General features: G+C 46.6%; 1 protein-coding gene across 1 annotated transcript in view; it reads right to left on the bottom strand.

The window, feature by feature from the left end:
- LOC134966874 (tyrosine-protein kinase STYK1-like) overlaps positions 1 to 23954 on the bottom strand; it is a 49495-nt gene that overhangs the window by 22893 nt on the left and 2648 nt on the right. Inside the window, exon 2 of the mRNA XM_063943913.1 lies at positions 11841 to 11936. Within this exon, the coding sequence (XP_063799983.1) occupies positions 11841 to 11868 (28 nt within the window). The 5' untranslated portion in view covers positions 11869 to 11936. The remainder of the gene's footprint in view (positions 1 to 11840; positions 11937 to 23954) is intronic.

Below are 23954 nucleotides of genomic sequence, written 5' to 3'. Positions count from 1 at the left end.
GGCGAAAGTAGTTGCTGATGTAAATAGTGAGGGGGTGGTGAAGCGGACGGAGGACACGTGCCGCAAACGGTACTATGACATAAAGCGACGTGTCAAGTCCAAAATGGCCAAGGAGGCGAAGTTGGCTCGCAAAACCGGTGGTGGTCCGCCCTTTATTGCCACATATCTGGACTATGAGGAGCCCATGCGGACTATAATCCCTCCAGAAGTAGTGTCTGCAACCCATGTCCGGGATTCCGATCGCCCCAGGAAGGATGGAGAGCATGTGTATTTGCCTTAACATTCTATGACATTACTTCTGGCTTACTGTATGTTTTAAATGTGTGTCATGTGACGTTGCATATTACTCCCATCTTCAAGTGTGCGTCATCAAATACATTGTTTTGGGTCATGTTTCATACAAAAGTCAATGTAACGTCTTACTTGCTTGTATGTCATGTGGTTTTTGGACAGTACATTTTCCATGTGTAGTTTGGACTTGGTGTGTCATTGAATTGTCCAGCAATAATGTTTTACTTTTGCACATTGGCCCTCATTCCGAGTTGATCGGTCGCAAGGCGATTTTAGCAGAGTTACACACGCTAAGCCGCCGCCTACTGGGAGTGAATCTTAGCTTCTTAAAATTGCGACCGATGTATTCGCAATATTGCGATTACTAACTACTTAGCAGTTTCAGAGTAGCTCCAGACTTACTCTGCCTGTGCGATCATTTCAGTGCTTGTCGTTCCTGGTTGACGTCACAAACACACCCAGCGTTCGCCCAGGCACTCCCACCGTTTCCCCGGCCACTCCTGCGTTTTTTCCGGAAACGGTAGCGTTTTCAGCCACACGCCCCTGAAACGCCGTGTTTCCGCCCAGTAACACCCATTTCCTGTCAATCACATTACGATCGCCAGAGCGAAGAAAAAGCCGTGAGTAAAAATACTTTCATCATAGTAAAGTTACTTGGCGCAGTTGCAGTGCGAACATTGCGCATGCGTACTAAGCGGAATTTCACTGCGATGCGATGAAAAATACCGAGCGAACAACTCGGAATGAGGGCCATTGTACATTTTGAAAGTTGGACTATGTTTTTTTATTCTGTTATCCATGTGCAATGTTTCCAAATCAGTGGTTGATATGTTAGAGTAGGGGTGGGCAAAATACGGCCAGCGGGCCGGATGCGGCCCGCGAACCAATCCTGCCCGGCCCGCTGGCCCCCACCTGCGTGCAATGACAAGCGGCCCGACAGGGCCGCTTGTCATTGTCCCGGCCAGCTTCCAGCCTAGGTCACCGGCAGCGGCTGAGAACTGATGCCTGCGGCAGCGCGGCTCTATTAGCCGCAGCCTGCACTATCGGCTGGATGTACTAATGTCCTGCTGACCTTTCCCCCCCTCCCCAATGTAGACAGCGCTGGCATGGAGCCGCTACTGTGTGCTGTGCTGGGGAGAGGCAGCTGCAACAGTGTCCTCTCTCTCCCTGCTTGACGAGCGGGGGAGGGGGGGGGGGGGGGGGTGAGCGATTTCGTTTGCCAATTCCCCCAAGCAGCCATCCCCGCCGCCACCTGCTGCTCAACCAGCACCACTACCCTCCCCCTTGTCCAGTGTGTCTGCCCGCTCCGCGGCTGCACAGAAACATAACTTTTTAAATATTTTCAAAGGAGGGGGCTGTCCACACATCCCTGCATTGGCCACGCCCCTTATATTACCTAGTCCCTTCACAGTTGTCAGTGCCCCTGGCACCATTAACACTGGTCTGTACCCGACAAGTTGCGGGATAATGTGCGTGTCGTACAGTACATGCCGCCCATATGTGATCTTTCCCCCCTGCTCCCTGTCAGCGCAGCTCCTCCTCCCCCTGCTACTCTCACTCACACTCCCAGCCAGCCAGGCAAAGCTCCGCCTCTGAGACAGGGGGAAGGACTGCTTTGCCGTGTGGAGAGTGGTGGGCTCTCAGTAGCAGGGGTCTCTCGGGGCATGTGTCCTGGGCCCCCCTCCTTCAATGGGCCAACCCTGATTATCGGAAGGAAGGAATAAGGAGGAAGTAGTGTCCCTGCAGGGGGCGGGGCTACCCAGCATGGAGCACAGCCCTGATGCTCCTGCACTTTATCATGCATGGCAGCTACGTAGGATGATGGACTTCCAAAGCAGTCAAAGTTTTCATGCAGTGACAGTCTTTAATTTAAGGTATGAGGGACCATAAATGATATTACGTCTGTGTAACTGTATATGATAATGTGCCTGAAACTTTGTGTATGTGTCTGTATATGTCTCTGTGTAACTCTATATGTGTCTGTAGCTCTGTATGTGTGTCTGTAGCTCTGTATATGTGTCTGTAGCTCTGTATATGTGTCTGTAGCTCTGTATATGTGTCTGTGTAACTATGTATATGTAGCTCTGTGTATGTGTTGGATAAGTATGATTCACCGCCGCTTGGGATCCCGTCGGTCAAAATACTGACGCTGGGATCCCGATATTTCAAAACTGACAGGGGTGAGTAAGGGGTGTTCTCCCTTCTCCCCAACCCCCTAACCCTCCCTCCCCACAACCAAACCCTAACCTCCCCTCCCCGCAGCCTAACCCAAACCCTCCCCCCCCCACAGTGTGTAAAAGGGAGCTCTACCTGCCGTAATGTGTAAAAGAGAGCTCTACCTGCCGTAATGTGTAAAAGAGAGCTCTACCTGCCGTAATGTGTAAAAGAGAGCTCTACCTGCCGTAATGTGTAAAAGAGAGCTCTACCTGCCGTAATGTGTAAAAGAGAGCTCCACCTGCCGTAATGTGTAAAAGAGAGCTCTACCTGCTGTAATGTTTAAAAGAGAGCTCCACCTGCCGTAATGTGTAAAAGAGAGCTCTACCTGCTGTAATGTGTAAAAGAGAGCTCTACCTGCCGTAATGTGTAAAAGGGAGCTCTACCTGCTGTAATGTAAAAGGGGGCTCTACCTGCCGTAATGTGTAAAAGGGGTCTCTACCTTCCGTAATGTGTAAAAGGGAGCTCTACCTGCTGTAATGTAAAAGGGGGCTCTACCTGGTGTAATGTGTGTAAGTGGTGCTCCTGTGTGGCGTAATTTAAATAATGGAGACTATTGTGCAGCCTAATATGAATCTGTATGATTTTTTGGTCACGCCCCTTCCACAGGAAGCCACGTCCTTATATTTTTGGCGCATGGAGGGGGGGAGCTGCTATTTTGTGTGCGGCCCTCGAATACTGACAGGAAAGTGTCAAGTGGCCCCTCTGCTGAAATAATTGCCCACCCCTGTGTGAGAGGCTGGAGTAGTGCAAAGTGTCTTTGAAGGCAGTTACATGTGTAATTTCATTAGTACTCAATGTAATATTGTTTAAGTCAAGGCCACTATTTGCTGGTTCATTTTGAGTCTGTATTTGTACACTGACACAACAACTGCAGACTTAGTTACCTTACTGGGTTTTTTTTTTGTTTTAATTTTTTTAATTTTTGTTGGCCTCATATTGTGGTAATGTGTGTTTGGAGTGCCACATCACAGACCTATTTCTATATCGCATCTGTATTTTTTTTTTATTTTTTTTTCATTTTATTTGAAAATGAAGCTGTGTGTGTTTTGGCTTGTTAGTGTATGTTTTTGGAATTGTGTCCTATGTCTGTGTCCTGTATATGATTCCCTGTGTTGCACTTTCCATAGTGCATATGGCTATTGGACAATGTTTTGGGTTTGTTGTTGTGCTTTTTGTGTTTAATGTCCTTATTTTTAGATTCATAATAAAACATCCATTTTTTAAAGATGTAATGTTTATAAGCATAATGGGTGGATGTATTAACAATAGCATGAATATTTTTTTAATTATTTTTTGGATTTACAGTGTTGAAAAAAAGCAATACTGGTCGTCCTACAGTCACTCCATCACATCTGATGATGATGACGCTGCAGAAGCAGGTAAAGTGTCCATTGTAGTATAGGTTAGGTTTGTAAATGAATGGCCATAACAAAATGTCACTTTCAATACTAGGTCCATCCAAAGAAGTCTAAGGCAGCAGAAGGCGTACTTCTGGAACACACCACAAAAAACATCTGCCAGCAAAGAAAGCAAGGTCTGATGTCCAGGGCCAACCACAGCAGGCTACCCCGCCACGAAGATTATCTACTGTTTGTTTGGTGCCCCCACTCCAAATTTTGGACACACCTTCAAGACGACAACCACACTCCCCTCATCTTGATTGTGAGTAACAAACTGTGATAGCAATTAAAAATGTCAGATCTTTAAAAAACCATTTACTTAAACTCATTAAGTCAATACCCATCAAAATCTGTTATACTTACCCAAGTCAGTAAAACATGAAATGGAAACCAAACAAAATGGCCAACACAACATCCAGTAAAGATATGAATGTCCACTTCAGCCATACAGTAGCACATTGTGTGGAAGATGCTGCAACAGAAACTCATGTGTAAGCTTTGCAAATAGTAAGGTTGTTAGAATCATTTACACATGTGTGCTTGTCCTAACATTGCCAACTGCATACAAAAACATTACTATGTTTTGGTTGGAGACACTATAAGGCAACACATTATGGATTACAATGTGTTTTGAGGCAGGAGTATGTCTGATGTACCATACAACTCATGTTTGCTTTCAGAATGAAGTAACCAGACACATTTGCCACAAACAGGCATATGTATGTATTTAAGTAATGAGTGTTGATGTTGCTAGGCCGGATATCTGAAAGCACCAGTCCATTACATGTGTTCCATGTTTAGTGCTTTGTACCAATGTATTAAACATATGGATAAGTAACGGATAAATGTTTATAATTTCAGCTTCTAGTCCTGGTACCAGCATCCCTCCGCAACAACAGCAACACAGTGACATGGATGACACAATCATGTTAGAAATGCTTCCAGTAAGCAAAGGAATCAGCCCCCCAGCACCTGTGAGTACTCCCCCACAGCAAAGCACACCACCACCCCAACACAGCCCAACAACACCAGTAACACAAGGCCCTGATCAAGTGTTCTGGACCATTTGGGCTAGACAGCAGGCCACTAATGAAGATTGCCTACGTAGGCAGACCCAAATGTTTGCAAGCCTACCATCTCACTTCAGACGAATCAGCAGAAATCTGAGTAGACAAAATGAAACAAACACAAGAATTGCAAATACCATGGAAATCATACGTGCAGACATTACACATGTCATGGGCAACTTACAGCGCATAATGGAAGAACAGCACAGACAACAGCAAAGCTATATCAACATTTTAGAAAGCAATCAAATGATCAATGAATCCATGTCCAGAATTGTAGACAATCAAAATGCTGCAACACGTGAACTCAATGCCACCCTCAGTAACCTCAATGAAACACTCAGATCCCTGCAGCAACAGCAAACAAGCAGCAGTTCTGGTACGACTACTCCAAATGTAACGCCAGTGTCATCACCACCAAGGCGCTCCACCAGAGCACGCCAACACGACAGCGGTAAAGGCAAAGGCCAGGACAAGCAACCACCCAAATTAACATAAAAAAAACCCACACCCATTTCTTTAAAGAGAAGAGAAAAAAAACACTTACCAAGTGTATGATTAACAGAATATATATAACACTTAGCTCCTTGACAATTTGTACAACATCATTAATTATAACTGGTCAACAAAAGGAATTTTGAACACACATTTCTTCTTTACCATCTTTGTATTTTTTGTTAGCAGGAAACTGTTGTTTGAGCTGCACATAGATGTTAGCATGCAGAAAGCAGACCACTTGATTTTTTTCTAATCATTACTCTTTCTAGATTCTAATCATTCTTTGAGCCAGCAGACAGACTAATTGGCAGCCAGGCAGATTGTCTTAAGCAGGCAGAAAGCAGACCACTTGATTTTTTTCTAATCATTACTCTTTCTAGATTCTAATCATTCTTTGAGCCAGCAGACAGACTAATTGGCAGCCAGGCAGATTGTCTTAAGCAGTCAGAAAGCAGACCACTTGATTTTTTTCTAATAATTACTCTTTCTAGATTCTAATCATTCTTTGAGCCAGCAGACAGACTAATTGGCAGCCAGGCAGATTGTCTTAAGCAGGCAGAAAGCAGACCACTTGAATTTTTTCTAATCTACAATTTTTGGCCAGCACACATGTAAACACGGCTGAAAAAAGCAAGGCCCATATTTACTAAGAATTCGAGTTTGTCCGATTTGTGTTTTTTTTTCTAAGTCCCAATCCGGGAATTCACTAAGCACCAATCTCGGCAGTGTTTGGACTATTCGTAATGGTTTGATTGGCAAAGTTCCGAAATACGAATGAATAGACCATCGGTCAAACGCGGCTGTTATTTCATACAATACGGGAATTCGCTATTCATTCGTATTTGGGTGTTAGTCTCTGAGTGCTCAATTGCGGTCGTATTTTTTTGCGATTCGGTAAAAAAAGCGGCAAAAAAATAGACCTGCTTTTTTCAGCCGTGTTTACATGTGTTGACACTTACAAATCATTCTAACCTGAATTAGGATGCCTATAAAAGGGACACAAACTTCTCTCATGCAAAATAATTTATTTCCTTATGTTTGCTGGCCAAAAATTGTAGATTTGTAAGGCAATACACATTTAACAACATATATCCATTATTACACACATTTGTGTTCAACTTTCAAATATTTCAAATGTTGTTGTTTCTACATCATGTTTTTAAATCTGATTACTTATTTTTAACACACACAAACATGGCACAACAATAATGTCAGTCATTTTCGGACTGAATTATCTAAATATTACTCCCAACATATTAGGACACTTTTAGCCAACTCAATTGTGTTTTTCTTGTCAATTCGTCTAGAGAAGAAATGTAAAACAGTTACAATTCACATTGTAAATTGTATTGGTCATGGATGAATCTGCCTGGCTGCCAATTAGTCTGTCTGCTGGCTCAAAGAATGATTAGAATCTAGAAAGAGTAATGATTAGAAAAAAATCAAGTGGTCTGCTTTCTGCCTGCTTAAGACAATCTGCCTGGCTGCCAATTAGTCTGTCTGCTGGCTCAAAGAATGATTAGAATCTAGAAAGAGTAATGATTAGAAAAAAATCAAGTGGTCTGCTTTCTACATGCTAACATCTATGTGCAGCTCAAACAACAGTTTCCTGCTAACAAAAAAATACAAAGATGGTAAAGAAGAAATGTGTGTTCAAAATTCCTTTTGTTGTTTGTACCAGTTATAATTAATGATGTTATACAAATTGTCAAGGAGCTAAGTGTTATATATATTCTGTTAATCATACACTTGGTAAGTGTTTTGTTTCTCTTCTCTTTAAAGAAATGGGTGTGTTTTTTTTTTTATGTTTATTTGGGTGGTTGCTTGTCCTGGCCTTTGCCTTTACCACTGTCGTGTTGGCGTGCTCTGGTGGAGCGCCTTGGTGGTGATGACACTGGCGTTACATTTGGAGTAGTCGTACCAGAACTGCTGCTTGTTTGCTGTTGCTGCAGGGATCTGAGTGTTTCATTGAGGTTACTGAGGGTGGCATTGAGTTCACGTGTTGCAGCATTTTGATTGTCTACAATTCTGGACATGGATTCATTGATCATTTGATTGCTTTCTAAAATGTTGATATAGCTTTGCTGTTGTCTGTGCTGTTCTTCCATTATGCGCTGTAAGTTGCCCATGACATGTGTAATGTCTGCACGTATGATTTCCATGGTATTTGCAATTCTTGTGTTTGTTTCATTTTGTCAGCTCAGATTTCTGCTGATTCGTCTGAGGTGAGATGGTAGGCTTGCAAACATTTGGGTCTGCCTACGCAGGCAATCTTCATCAGTGGCCTGCTGTCTAGCCCAAATGGTCCAGAACACTTGATCTGGGCCTTGTGTTACTGGTGTTGTTGGGCTGTGTTGGGTTGGTGGTGTGCTTTGCTGTGGGGGAGTACTCACAGGTGCTGGGGGGCTGATTCCTTCGATTACTGGATGCATTTCTAACATGATTGTGTCATCCATGTCACTGTGTTGCTGTTGTTGCGGAGGGATGCTGTTACCAGGACTAGAAGCTGAAATTATAAACATTTATCCGTTACTTATCCATATGTTTAATACATTGGTACAAAGCACTAAACATGGAACGGACTGGTGCTTTCAGATATCCGGCCTAGCAACATCATCACTCATTACTTAAATACATACATATGCCTGTTTGTGGCAAATGTGTCTGGTTACTTCATTCTGAAAGCAAACACATGAGTTGTATGGTACATCAGACATACTCCTGCCTCAAAACACATTGTAATCCATAATGTATTGCCTTATAGTGTCTCCAACCAAAACATAGTAATGTTTTTGTATGCAGTTGGCAATGTTAGGACAAGCACACATGTGTAAATGATTCTAACAACCTTACTATTTGCAAAGCTTACACATGAGTTTCTGTTGCAGCATCTTCCACACAATGTGCTACTGTATGGTTGAAGTGGACATTCATATCATTACTGGATGTTGTGTTGGCCATTTTGTTTGGTTTCCATTTCATGTTTTACTGACTTGAGTAAGTATAGCAGATTTTGATGGGTATTGACTTAATGAGTTTAAGTAAATGGTTTTTTAAAGATCTGACATTTTTAACTGCTATCACAGTTTGTTACTCACAATCAAGATGAGGGGAGTGTGGTTGTCGTCTTGGAGGTGTGTCCAAAATTTGGAGTGGGGGCACCGTACAAACAGTAGATAATCTTCGTGGCGGGGTAGCCTGCTGTGGTTGGCCCTGGACATCAGACCTTGCTTTCTTTGCTGGCAGATGTTTTTTGTGGTGTGTTCCAGAAGTGCGCCTTCTGCTGCTTAAGATTTCTTTGGATGGACCTATTATTGAAAGTGACATTTTGTTATGGCCATTCATTTACAAACCTAACCTATACTACAATGGACACTTTACCTGCTTCCGCAGCGTCATCATCATCAGATGTGATGGGAGTGACTGTAGGACGACCAGTACTGCTTTTTTTCAACACTGTAAATACAAAAAAACAAAAAAACAAAAATATTCATGCTATTGTTAATACATCCATTATGCTTATAAACATTACATCTTTAAAAAATGGATGTTTTATTATGAATCTAAAAATAAGGACATTAAACACAAAAAGCACAACAACAAACCCAAAACATTGTCCAATAGCCATATGCACTATGGAAAGTGCAACACAGGGAATCATATACAGGACACAGACACAGGACACAATTCCAAAAACATACACTAACAAGCCAAAACACACACAGCTTCATTTTCTAATAAAATGGAAAAAAAATACAGATGCGATATAGAAATAGGTCTGTGATGTGGCACTCCAAACACACATTACCACAATATGAGGCCAGCAAAAATTACAAAAAAAACAAAAAACAAAAAAAAAAACCCAAGAAGGTAACTAAGTCTGCAGTTGTTGTGTCAGTGTACAAATACAGACTCAAAATGAACCAGCAAATAGTGGCCTTGACTTAAACAATATTACATTGAGTACTAATGAAATTACACATGTAACTGCCTTCAAAGACACTTTGCACTACTCCAGCCTCTAACATATCAACCACTGATTTGGAAACATTGCACATGGATAACAGAATAAAAAAACATAGTCCAACTTTCAAAATGTACAATGTGCAAAAGTAAAACATTATTGCTGGACAATTCAATGACACACCAAGTCCAAACTACACATGGAAAATGTACTGTCCAAAAACCACGTGACATACAAGCAAGTAAGACGTTTCATTGACTTTTGTATGAAACATGACCCAAAACAATGTATTTGATGACGCACACTTGAAGATGGGAGTAATATGCAACGTCACATGACACACATTTAAAACATACAGTAAGCCAGAAGTAATGTCATGGAATGTTAAGACAAATACACATGCTCACCATCCTTCCTGGGGCGATCGGAATCCCGGACATGGGTTGCAGACACTACTTCTGGAGGGATTATAGTCCACATGGGCTCCTCATAGTCTAGATATGTGGCAATGGAGGGCGGACCACCACCGGTTTTGCGAGCCGACTTCGCCTCCTTGGCCATTTTGGACTTGACACGTCGCTTTATGTCATAGTACCGTTTGCGGCACGTGTCCTCCATCCGCTTCATCACCCCCTCACTATTTACATCAGCAACTACTTTCACCCACAACACCGTCTTCCTCCGTGTTGGCACCTTGGCGGACTCAGGCCCAAATAGCTGGCGCTGATACTTCATCAGCTCCCGCACCAATGCCACATTTTCTGCATAACTAAACTTGACATTCCGCCCAGTCTTAGTAGTGGTGCGTGGCCAGGGCCAGATTAACAATGGGGCGGATGGAGCTACAGCTCCAGGCCTCCCCTTAAAAACAGGTCCATCATCATGGCAGCATGATGATCAAAGGCCACCAGCTGGCCACATGGTCAGCCATAAATCATAGCTATTAAGATTGCATTTATATTTTTCTCACAAAATGATGCATGTTTTTATATTTTTACATATTTAGGGAGACATTGGAGCTGATAGTGTAGGGGTGTACACGCCCACATGGCTCTGGTCACACCCACACAGCACTAATCACACCTCCCCCATTTCTCACAATAGGCCCTTGAATATTTTCAGCTCCAGGCCCATGTGGCCTTTAATCCGGCCCTGTGCGTGGCTGCGGAGCTGTCTGACTGTCACTATCACTGTCACTTGAGGCTGCTGCAGCAACCTCACCAACCTCCTCCACCTCACTAACACTCACCTCCTCCACCTGACCGACCTCCTCCCCCTCACTAACACCCTCCACCTCACTCACCTCAGCCACCTCTGAGTCACACATAATTGTGTGACTAAACAATTAACACAGGAAAAAAAAGACAAAACAAAACACTCCTCTGCTATCACTACACACACACACACACACACACACACACACACACACACTGACAAGGGACTATAAATAAAATAAACTAGGACAAAAATTGAGACAAAACCAAAAAATACAAGACAACAAGAATGACAAAACTACTTTCAAACACAATACAACACTCAGAACTCGCTAAAAATACTCCTCCAAACAAACACTACTCACCAAACTCCACTGCACAACCTCTCTCCTCACCACTAACTAAACCCACGAGGTGTGGACGGTTTGGGGCGTATTTATATGGTTGCGCACAGACACTCCTACCATCTGAAACACAACCAATCACGAACGGGGATGAAAACCGAAACTAAAAGTGAAAATGCGGCCGCGGGAAAAAAAAAACCCAGCCGCGTTTAACTTAGAAAAAAACCCAGCAAAAACAACACAAACACGTACGAAGACGACAATGACGGCCGTAAATGTGCCAAAAAAAAAACGACTGGCATCGACATCGGAAAACACGAAAACAATAAACTCGAATGCTTAGTAACTTGGCGTATATGGTTTCAAAAAGTTGCATGAAAATGCACCCGATACAAGACGAGTTTAAACACTACACAAACCCACACAAACACGAATATTAGTAAATTTTGGCCCAGGTCTATTTTTTTGCCGCTTTTTTTACCGAATCGCAAAAAAATACGACCGCAATTGAGCACTCAGAGACTAACACCCAAATACGAATGAATAGTGAATTCCCGTATTGTATGAAATAACAGCCGCGTTTGACCGATGGTCTATTCATTCGTATTTCGGAACTTTGCCAATCAAACCATTACGAATAGTCCAAACACTGTCGAGATTGGTGCTTAGTGAATTCCCGGATTGGGACTTAGAAAAAAACACACAAATCGGACAAACTCGAATTCTTAGTAAATATTGGCCCATGAATGGACAAGTATGATGGAAACCAAGAGGGTCATTCTGTGGATGAGGGGGTGGGGTGGGGGAAGGGGGATCCCCAGAGGATAAAGCTGTAGAGCTCTTACTATTGCTGATGTCCTCTGAGGAATTCATAGCTACCAGCTGAAGGTTGGCCAAGCCTCACCACCGGACCCTCGTAGACCTGGACTTGTTCTCAGTCACTGTAAGAAAGGAAAACGGATGTTAGCCAATATATCAGTATTAAGGATGAGGAGCCTTCTCCAGTATGACCCCACCGTCTATCCAGGTGCGGAAAGATGTTGCGGCCATTTATAATGTATGCCACCAAGGAGAAATGTATAGAATATGTGGCCGCACCACTTTAGGAAAAACGTCCAAAGTTTTAAAGTTGAGAAGAATTTATGGAACAATCAATTTTAGTATTGTGCATCACCAGTGACCGCAAACGCCCAGTAGTGTCCTGTTACTCCAACGTTTTATGGCAACGCCGTATCGGGCGACCTCGTTGATCAGTTACGACTCACACATTAACCCCTTGGGCAGCAGCGGTGGCGGTGGAATGTTGTTTTATTTCTGAGTAACTCTTTCAAGGTCGTCACTGAGTGAGTTTATGTCCTTTTAAGTAATGTTAGATGTAAATAAGAGATAACGCTCCGATAGGTGCCCCAGCCGTTCCTGAACTCGCGCACAGTCATCGTCCGCACGTCACCCTTGTACTGTAGATAATTCTAAGAGCCGGGGAGTCTAACGTGTGGAAATCACATCATGCTCACAAGCCTGGTATCCTGCAGAATTAACCCTTCAGTGGTTACCCATAGCCCCAGCCAATTCTGAATATTCATTCTGTGGAAGTTTATTCTTCTTTATCTGTACAACGCCAAACATAATATGTAACGTTATCGCTGATACAATGCTGGAACTTACAGTGACATATCGCCAATACCGCTCTACTGTCTGACAGTGCCTGGCTCCAAACTTACCGCCAGAGCCGGCCCAAGGCATAGGCAAACTAGGCAAATGCCATGGGGCACAAGCATCTTCTGCTGATTAAAATGATATGCAGCATGCCTGTATTCTGTGTGTGACTGCGGCTGTATCTGCATATGAAATGCTCTGTTACAGTGTTTTCCTGCAAATCAATGTAACATAGCATTTCGTATGCAGATACAGCCACAGTTGGCACACAGTATATAGGCATGCTGCATATCATTATAATCAGCAGAAGCTGCTTGTGCATCCTAGCCACATAGTAATGCAAATAAGATGCATTTCCGTCATAAAAGGTGCCCAACGTTAGCCCAACGTTAGCAGAGCTGCCAGCTGACTCATGCCAGGCATCTCCTGCTGCATGGTGTATTGAGACAAGATGTATGAGGACACATCTGTATCCAAGCAGAGGCAGAGGCCACAGTGTTAGCGGCTGTGTGCGGGTGGGTTGGTTGTGCAGTAGTGTTCGGCATATGTGTAAGTAAGAGGCATTATGTGTGTCATGTGTGTAAATGCTTTAATAATGTGTGTCATATGTATAAGGAACATTGGGGATAATTCAGATGTGATCGCAGCAGCAAATTTGTTAGCAGTTGGGCAAAACCATGTGCACTGCAGGTGGGGCAGATGTAACATGTGCAGAGAGAGTTAGATTTGGATGTGTTTCTGTGCAGGGTAAATACTGGCTGCTTTATTTTTACACTGAAATTTAGATTTCAGTTTGAACACACTGCACCCAAATCTAACTCACTCTGCACATGTTACATCTGCCCCCCCCCCCCCCCCCCCCCCCCCGAAGTGCACATAGTTTTGCCAACTGCTAACAAATTTGCTGCTATGATCAGGTCTGAATTACCCCCATTGTGTGTCATTATGTGTATAAGTGCAGTAATAATGTCTGGCATATTTGTAAGGGGCACTGTGTGTGTCATTATGTGTATAAGGGCATTAATAAAGGTTGGCATAATGTGTAAGGTGTATTATGTGTATAAGGACATTAATGATGTGTGTCATATGTGTAAGGGGCATTACTGTGTGGTATTATGTGTATAAAGGCATTACTAGTGTGTGGCATTATGTATATAAAGTGCTCTACTGTGTGGTGTAATGTATAGAAAGGGCACTACTGTGTGGTGTAATGTATAGGAAAGGGCACTACTGTGTGGCGTAATGTATAGAGAGGGAACTACTGTGTGGCGTAATGTATAGAAAGGGCACTACTGTGTGGTGTAATGTGAATAAGAGGACACTATCGCATGATAAAATATGAATAAAGTTGCACTACTGTGTGGCGTAATTGGAATTGGGGTACTATTGTGTGGCTATGCCACCTTCCCAACAAGAACACGCCCCTTTTTTTGGGCTGTGCACAGAATGTGCGCACTGTTCCTATTTAAAATATAGGAGGTCTGCTATGGGTGAGGGGGTGATGGTGCTGGGAAAGGGGTGCAGGGTCAGAGGCGGAACTATCGGTGGTGTTGTTTTTTGGGCACCAGGCAAAATCTTGCCTAGGGCATCATATTGGTTAGGGGGCCGGCTCTGCTTACCGCATACCCTCTAATGCTCCCATAACTACGGCCACAATCATTATCTGAGCGTGGTGGAGGATGACCCCCTGTGTCTGCCCTCTGTAAGCTGGCAGCCACCCAATCATTTGGGTAGCCGGGACTCAGATAAAGCGCTCTTTACATAGGGGGTCATTCCGAGTTGTTCGCTCGGTAAAAATCTTCGCATCGCAGCGATTTTTCCGCTTAATGCGCATGCGCAATGTCCCGCACTGCGACTGCGCCAAGTAAATTTGCTATGCACTTAGGAATTTTACTCACGGCATTTTCTTCGTTCTGGTGATCGTAATGTGATTGACAGAAAATGGGTGTTACTGGCGGAAACAGGCCGTTTTATGGGCGTGTGGGAAAAAAAACGCTACCGTTTCCGAAAAAACGCAGGAGTGGCTGGAGAAACGGGGGAGTGTCTGGGCGAACGCTGGGTGTGTTTGTGACGTCAAACCAGGAACGACAAGCACTGAAATGATCGCAGATGCCGAGTAAGTCTGAAGCTACTCAGAAACTGCTACGAGGTGTGTAATCGCAATATTGCGAATACATCGTTCGCAATTTTAAGATGCTAAGATTCACTCCAGTAGGCGGCGGCTTAGCGTGAGCAACTCTGCTAAATTCACTTGCGAGCGAACAACTCGGAATAACTCCCCATAGTTGGGCCTTCAGAAATGTAACAGTGAAGTTAGGGGACACTGATGAGAAGCGTCATCATGCCGGAATGTCTGAGAGACTCAGGAAGAAGGAAAGTGCAGGTGCACACTCCAAACATCAAGACCACAGCCAAATCAGAACAATTCTAATAACTGCTATTTTCATATGGAGTAGAAATCGAGGTCTTGGCAACGTTTTTGACCCAAAAATATGGGCTTCATCAGTGGGTCCCTAACATTCCTAAGGTTCAAGTTCAGAACACGGGACCCTCCCCGGGCCCAGCACAGCCCAATGCATGACACTAGTGAGAAGTCGTAGTGCAAAAAGTGTCACATTAATAAGAGGCAGCAGCCAAAGGTGTTACATAGGTGAGAGGCCGCGATTCAAGTCTGGGAGACTCACACCCGTCCACAGAGTTCCTTCCGACTCCTGGAGGATGAACCCCACCCCTCCGGATATTGCCCGCTGTCCCAGGGAACTGCACCATTAATCCCGTCATTAAGCTGTGACCCCCCACTGCACGATGCCAAGAATCGGGGCTTTTGGCAGCATAGGGTTGGGCAAGATGATGCCACATCCCCCCTCTCGCCCGGCACCCTGCGTCGGCACCTCTCAGATCTCACACAGAAGGCTGAGCCCCCTTTCCCTGTAGTCACCCCCAGTACATGTTAAATCCAAATCAGAATAATGGGGCCATATTATTCCACTTTATGTAGGAACCCACGTCGGCCTCGCCTGTACGTAGCAAGGGTCACCAGAGCTCTTCCCAGCGGTCGGTGGGTTCGTGGCGTCACGTGTTTAGTCACATTACCAGGAAAGAGCGCAGCGCTGTGGAAGGGAGGTTATATGATCACAGAGCTCAGTGTCTCTTATCTGACAACTCTGCTGCCGAGGATCCGGATTCTACAACATGAAGCAGCTACAAAGTACAGGGGACTGTCCACGTGTCACCCGGCGGACGTCACTGCACGGCAGCTGCTGCCCCTGCACATAGCATACCTGTCACATTGTGTGGCACCGCCATGCTGGAGAACCGCCATGCCGGGAGCACCGCCATACTGGGAGCACCGCCATGCCGGGAGAACCGCCATACTGGGAGCACCGCCATGCCGGAAGCACCGCTATGGCGGGAAAACCGCCAGGCACAGCCCACATCCAATCATACTACCACAGCTCTCAGGCGACTTCTGTAGATGACATTCTCAGCGACTGGAAGACGCCCATTAATGAGTATTATCTGCTGACATTTCCTCCCGGGGTAACTGTAATCTCAGATAACGACACACATTATAACGTGATACATACACATTGCCAGGCCCGGAAACTGGTGCAACACAGCACCGAGTACATGGGCTGATACGTCGGCTGGAATACATTACTGATAGGAGTGTAATGTATACTCACATATATACAGAACTGTATACATCTCAGTATACGCCCGCCTCTGCCACGGCCAGCACATACGCTCATGTCACTACAAGTCATTCTCAGAGTGTAACTGCAGCTGGCGTATACCAGACGCAAAGACACGCCTCCCTAACAGGTGTATATACACGGACGTCTCGCACATGCCATATAAATGCACTACATAGGCGCCCAAGTCTGCGCTCATTCACTAAGCAGGAGAATATACACAACGCATGCTATGGAAGTGGGCGAATGCTCAATCTGCGCCAACCACATATTGTCCGCAACTGCAAATATCCGCAACAGCGCAGCCACACCCACATACATCGCACCACTGTCCGGAATCTGTCTGGGATAAGAACAAATGGAAGAATCCAAGATATAAAGAAAGTATTAGATACAGGATAACAGCTGTACACGGAAGTGGTCAACTCATGCTCTCCCCAAGAGCTGACACCAGCAGAAGCAGCCCAGTCTCCAGTATCGGGATGGAAACTAAACGCACCAATTTTTTCCCCCAAAAGTGTAACAGATGAGGACGGGACAACCGACCCTCATCCCGAGTTGATCGCTCGCTAGCAGTTTTTAGCAGCCGTGCAAACGCATTGTCGCCGCCCACCGGGGAGTGTATTTTCGCTTTGCAGGAGTGCGAACACGTGCGCAGCAGAGCGGTACAAACACATTTTGTGCAAAACAAGACCAGCCCTGTAGGTTACTTATTCTGTGCGATGATTGTGCGACGAAGATCCCGGTATTGACGTCAGACACCCGCCATGCAAACCCTGCGTTTTTCCAAGACCTCCAGAAAACGGTCAGTTGCCGCCCAGAAACTCCCACTTCCTGTCAATCTCCTTGCGTCCGCCATACGCATGCGCAGATTAGCCCCGTTCTGCCATAATCGATGCGCTGCGAAAATCGGTAGCGAGCGATCAACTCGGAATGAGCCCCATAGGGCCTTAAGGTGGGTACACACTGATAGATATATCTGCAGATCAATTGATTGGCAGATATATCTATGGATGGATCGGGCAGCGTGCTGTGCATACACACTGCCCGATCCGTCAGAGACTGACGTCATGAACTGGGCGGGCGTGTACACACGCCCGCCTAGTTCAGCTGTCAATCACCGCCGGCTGCCGCAGCATGTGTACGGGTGGCCGGCTGGTCGCCCGTACACACACAGCGACGCGCCAATATATCGGTAGATATATTGGCCGTCGGCTGTGCTGCGGGGCCGGCGCGATATATCTGTGAACGACGGAGTTCACAGACATATCGCCCGTACACACTGGCCGACAGACCCGCGATATATCGGGCGTTCAATAGAACGGCCAATATATTGGCCGGTGTGTACCCACCTTTATACAGGTTTCAAAGCACACTAATAGGCAAAACTATGTGCACTGCAGGGGGGCAGATGTAACATGTGCAGAGAGACCTGAGTAACACCATGCTGCTCTGTGGGGGGGGGGGGGGGGCATATGTAACATGTGCAGAGAGACCTGGGTAACACCATGCTGCACTGCAGGGGGGCTGATGTAACGTGCAGAGAGACCTGGGTAACACCATGCTGCACTGCAGGGGGCAGATGTAACATGTGCAAGAGAGACCTGAGTAACACCATGCTGCACTGCCAGGGGGGGGGGGGGCATATGTAACATGTGCAGAGAGACCTGGGTAACACCATGCTGCACTGCAGGGGGGCTGATGTAACGTGCAGAGAGACCTGGGTAACACCATGCTGCACTGCAGGGGGCAGATGTAACATGTGCAGAGAGACCTGGGTAACACCATGCTGCACTGCCGGGGGGGGGGGGGGGAGGGGGGGGGGGGCAGATGTAACGCGTGCAGAGAGACCTGGTAACACCATGCTGCACTGCAGGGGGCAGATGTAACATGTGCAGAGAGACCTGGGTAACACCATGCTGCACTGCCGGGGGGGGGGGGGGGGCAGATGTAACGCGTGCAGAGAGACCTGGGTAACACCATGCTACACTGCAGGGGCGGCAGATGTAACGTGTGCAGAGAGACCTGGTTAACACCATGCTGCACTGCAGGGGGGCTGATGTAACATGTGCAGAGAGACCTGGGTAACCCCATGCTGCACTGCAGGGGGGCAGATGTACCATGTGCAGAGAGACCTGGGTTCCACCATTTTGCACTGCGGGGGAAGGGGGGGGGTGATGTAAAATGTGCATAGAGACCTGGGTAACACCATGCTGCACTGCAGGTGGGGCAGATGTAAGATGTGCAGAGAGACCTGGGTAACACCATGCTGCACTGCAGGTGGGGCAGATGTAAGATGTGCAGAGAGAGTTAGATTTGGGTGGGGTGTGTTCAAACTGAAATCTAAATTGCAGTGTAAAAATAAAGCAGCCAGTATTTACCCTGCACAGAAACACTATAACCCACCCAAATCTAACTGTCTCTGCACATGTTACATCTGCCCCCCCCCCCCCCTGCAGTACACATGGTTTTGCCCATTAGTGTGCTTTTTTGGTTTGCTAACATACCTGAATAACCCCCAATGTGTGGAAACGTGTCCATCAATCTTATTGTCACTCAGAGGATTAATGATTTTGGGGGTCATTCCGAGTTGTTCGCTCGCCAGCCTATTTTCGCTGCCGTGCACACGCTAAGCCGCCGCTTCTGGGAGTGTATGTTAGCTTAGCAGAAGTACGAATGAATGCTCCCACATTTGGCTTTGCACTCGCTTGTTCTATAATTGGCTCGGTTGTGAATAATCCCCCCCCCCTTACACACACACACACACACACACACACACACACACACACACACACACACACACACACACACACACACACACACTTGTCTCTGCTTGGTATACTAGCCCCCACAGTTGGCTCTGCTTGGTATACTAGCCCCACAGTTGGCTCTGCTTGGTATACTAGCCCCACTGTTGGCTCTGCTTGGTATACTAGCCTCCACAGTTGTCTCTGCTTGGTATACTAGCTTCCACAGTTGGCTCTGCTTGCTATACTAGCCCCACAGTTGGCTCTGCTTGGTATACTAGCCTCCACAGTTGTCTCTGCTTGGTATACTAGCCCCCACAGTTGGCTCTGCTTGGTATACTAGCCTCCACAGTTGTCTCTGCTTGGTATACTAGCCCAACTGTTGGCTCTGCTTGGTATACTAGCCTCCACAGTTGGCTCTGCTTGGTATACTAGCCCCACTGTTGGCTCTGCTTTGTATACTAGCCTCAACAGTTGGCTCTGCTTGGTATACTAGCCCCACTGTTGGCTCTGCTTGGTATACTAGCCTCAACAGTTGGCTCTGCTTGTTATACTAGCCCCACTGTTGGCTCTGCTTGGTATACTATCCTCAACAGTTGGCTCTGCTTGGTATACTAGCCCCACAGTTGGCTCTGCTTGGTATACTAGCCCAACAGTTGGCTCTACTTGGTATAGTAGCCCTATAGTTGGCTCTGCTTGGTATACTAGCCCCACAGTTGGCTCTGCTTGGTATACGAGCCCCACAGTTTGCCCTGCTTGGTATACTAGCCCCACAGTTGGCTCAGCTTGGTATACTAGCCTCCACAGTCGGCTCTGCTTGGTATACTAGCCCCCACAGTTGGATCGCCTTGGTATACTAGCCCCACAGTTGGCTCTGCTTGTTATACGAGCCCCACAGTTGGCTCAGCTTGGTATACTAGCCTCCACAGTCGGCTCTGCTTGGTATACTAGCCCCCACAGTTGGATCGCCTTGGTATACTAGCCCCCACAGTTGGTGCTGCTTGGTATACTAGCCCCCACAGTTGGCTCAGCTTGGTATAGTAGCCCTATAGTTGGCTCTGCTTGGTATACTAGCCCCACAGTTTGCCCTGCTTGGTATACTAGCCCCACAGTTGGCTCAGCTTGGTATACTAGCCTCCACAGTCAGCTCTGCTTGGTATACTAGCCCCCACAGTTGGATCGCCTTGGAATACTAGCCCCACAGTTGGCTCTGCTTGTTATACGAGCCCCACAGTTGGCTCAGCTTGGTATACTAGCCTCCACAGTCGGCTCTGCTTGGTATACTAGCCCCCACAGTTGGATCGCCTTGGTATACTAGCCCCCACAGTTGGTGCTGCTTGGTATACTAGCCCCCACAGTTGGATCGCCTTGGTATACTAGCCCCACAGTTGGCTCTGCTTGGTATACTAGCCCCACAGTTGGCTCTGCTTGGTATACTAGCCCCACAGTTGGCTCTGCTTGGTATACTAGCCTCACAGTTGGCTCTGCTTGGTATACTAGCCCCACAGTTGGCTCTGCTTGGTATACTAGCCCCACAGTTGGCTCAGCTTGGTATACTAGCCCCCACAGTTGGTGCTGCTTGGTATACTAGCCCCACAGTTGGCTCTGCTTGGTATACTAGCCCCACAGTTGGCTCTGCTTGGTATACTAGCCCCCACAGTTGGTGCTGCTTGGTATACTAGCCCCACAGTTGGCTCTGCTTGGTATACTAGCCCCACAGTTGGCTCTGCTTGGTATACTAGCCCCCACAGTCGGCTCTGCTTGGTATACTAGCCCCCACAGTTGGCTCAGCTTGGTATACTAGCCCCACAGTTGGCTCTGCTTGGTATACGAGCCCCACAGTTTGCCCTGCTTGGTTTACTAGCCCCACAGTTGGCTCAGCTTGGTATACTAGCCTCCACAGTCGGCTCTGCTTGGTATACTAGCCCCCACAGTTGGATCGCCTTGGTATACTAGCCCCACAGTTGGCTCTGCTTGTTATACGAGCCCCACAGTTGGCTCAGCTTGGTATACTAGCCTCCACAGTCGGCTCTGCTTGGTATACTAGCCCCCACAGTTGGATCGCCTTGGTATACTAGCCCCCACAGTTGGTGCTGCTTGGTATACTAGCCCCCACAGTTGGATCGCCTTGGTATACTAGCCCCACAGTTGGCTCTGCTTGGTATACTAGCCCCACAGTTGGCTCTGCTTGGTATACTAGCCCCACAGTTGGCTCTGCTTGGTATACTAGCCCCACAGTTGGCTCTGCTTGGTATACTAGCCCCACAGTTGGCTCTGCTCGGTATACTAGCCCCCACAGTTGGCTCAGCTTGGTATACTAGCCCCCACAGTTGGCTCTGCTTGGTATACTAGCCCCACAGTTGGCTCTGCTCGGTATACTAGCCCCCACAGTTGGCTCAGCTTGGTATACTAGCCCCCACAGTTGGTGCTGCTTGGTATACTAGCCCCACAGTTGGCTCTGCTTGGTATACTAGCCCCACAGTTGGCTCTGCTTGGTATACTAGCCCCCATAGTTGGTGCTGCTTGGTATACTAGCCCCACAGTTGGCTCTGCTCGGTATACTAGCCCCCACAGTTGGCTCAGCTTGGTATACTAGCCCCCACAGTTGGCTCTGCTTGGTATACTAGCCCCACAGTTGGTGCTGCTTGGTATACTAGCCCCACAGTTGGCTCTGCTTGGTATACTAGCCCCACAGTTGGCTCTGCTTGGTATACTAGCCCCCATAGTTGGTGCTGCTTGGTATACTAGCCCCACAGTTGGCTCTGCTTGGTATACTAGCCCCCATAGTTGGTGCTGCTTGGTATACTAGCCCCACAGTTGGCTCTGCTTGGTATACTAGCCCCCATAGTTGGTGCTGCTTGGTATACTAGCCCCACAGTTGGCTCAGCTTGGTATACTAGCCCCCACAGTTGGCTCTGCTTGGTATACTAGCCCCACAGTTGGCTCAGCTTGGTATACTAGCCCCCACAGTCGGCTCTGCTTGGTGCACTCTTCACACAATGGGCTCTGATCTGTATGGATCTGAATGGACTCTGTTAAATATTACAAACTATTTTGTAACATGTTTCTTATCATCTAGAGGCTGAAATTACCTGTTTTGGTATTTGTTTGGTTAATGATATGGCAAATTGCTACCAGTTGAACCCCAAACTCAAACCAATAAAAATCACGTGGTGACCACATAGTTTTGTCATTCCAAGTCCACACATGTGGGAGGTATTCAGTAGCAGCGATCGCATCTCCTCGCTTTCTTCCGCAGTGCACACGCGCAGGACCCGCTCAAACTGTAACTGAAGCTGAATGAAGGCCTCGATACTTTGTGGGGTGACTGGGTGATAACTACCAGATTGGTTGTTCCTGTTTATGGGGGGTGCAGTGCACACTCTCTAAAAATAGGGATCACAATATGTACCTAGCGGGCTTAGCAGGGTACTCTACCCACGTGGGAAGTGCCCGAAGAGCAACCAGGACCTGGCGCCATCTTCTGGAGGTGTCCTGCTGTGCCGGCAGAAAGTCCTATGCTGACGTATTACATTTGGCTTATCTCTCCCCCTGGAACATCAGAGATGTAGGCTGTGACACTGGGGTAAAATAGTCTTATTGCATCATCTCTTCCTATTATAATCTCAGCAATGACATCCCATAGAAAGAGCAAATTAAAGTCTACATTGTACAGCGCTGCAGAATATGTTGGCACTATAATGTAACCTACTAATACCCCCTTTCGGGTTATTGCTTGGTTGACCCGTGTCGCAGCTCGAACCTACCCAGGTTGGTCCGGGAATGACCCGGGTTACAGTGCAATGTGAACAGGTAACCCGGGTCCTATTCAAACCATACGTAGAGCCATCTGACCTGCGCTTAGGAATGAGGTCATCACCAAACGCCGGCAGAGGAGAATCCCCAAAATATCCCGGGTCCGGCCTGCGGTGTGAGCGGGTTTCAACCCTCTGTGACGCAGCTTTAAACCGGTGTTCGGTCACCTGGGTTAGAGCCGGGATTGGGGCGTGAATGGGGTATAGCAGCTGTTACCTGGTGTCCTTGGCTGGTTGCATATTGCAGAGAGGAGTGCTGTGATTTACAGAGAGCGCTGGATGTTGGGATCCCGCTGTGTGTGACTGCAATCTGTACCGTTATACTACCGTACCGCTGCATTTCCTGTGTGTATATGTGCACAGGAGCGCACGTCACAGGCTGGCTGTATACAGCAGGGCTTCCGCCTGCCTGATTCTCCGCCCAGGGAATGGACTATAGACAGGGATCATAGCAGCATATGAGTTGTATATCCTTACACTAACACAGCACGTTCCCTATATACACACTAACACAGGCCATTCCCTATATATACACACTAACACTGCACATTTCCTATATATACACACTAACACAGCGCATACCCTATATACACACTAACACTGCACATTCCCTATATATACGCACTAACACAGCGCATTCCCTATATATACACTAACACAGTGTATTCCCTATATATACACACTAACACAGCGCATTCCCTATATATACACTAACACAGCGCATACCCTATATATACACTAACACAGTGTATTCCCTATATATACACACTAACACAGCGCATTCCCTATATATACACTAACACAGCGCATTCCCTATATATACACTAACACAGTGTATTCCCTATATATACACACTAACACAGCGCATTCCCTATATATACACTAACACAGCGCATACCCTATATATACACACTAACACTGCACATTCCCTATATATACGCACTAACACAGCGCCGTTATCGTATGATTGTCCCTGACGACGGGTTGTTACCTGAAACGGCATAGGACGCAATAGAGTACAAGCTGTTTTAAACTTACTTGAAGTC

Source organism: Pseudophryne corroboree, chromosome 10, assembly GCF_028390025.1.
Source record: "Pseudophryne corroboree isolate aPseCor3 chromosome 10, aPseCor3.hap2, whole genome shotgun sequence".
NCBI classification, from domain to species: domain Eukaryota; kingdom Metazoa; phylum Chordata; class Amphibia; order Anura; family Myobatrachidae; genus Pseudophryne; species Pseudophryne corroboree.
This window is presented reverse-complemented; position numbering and strand designations above follow the sequence as displayed.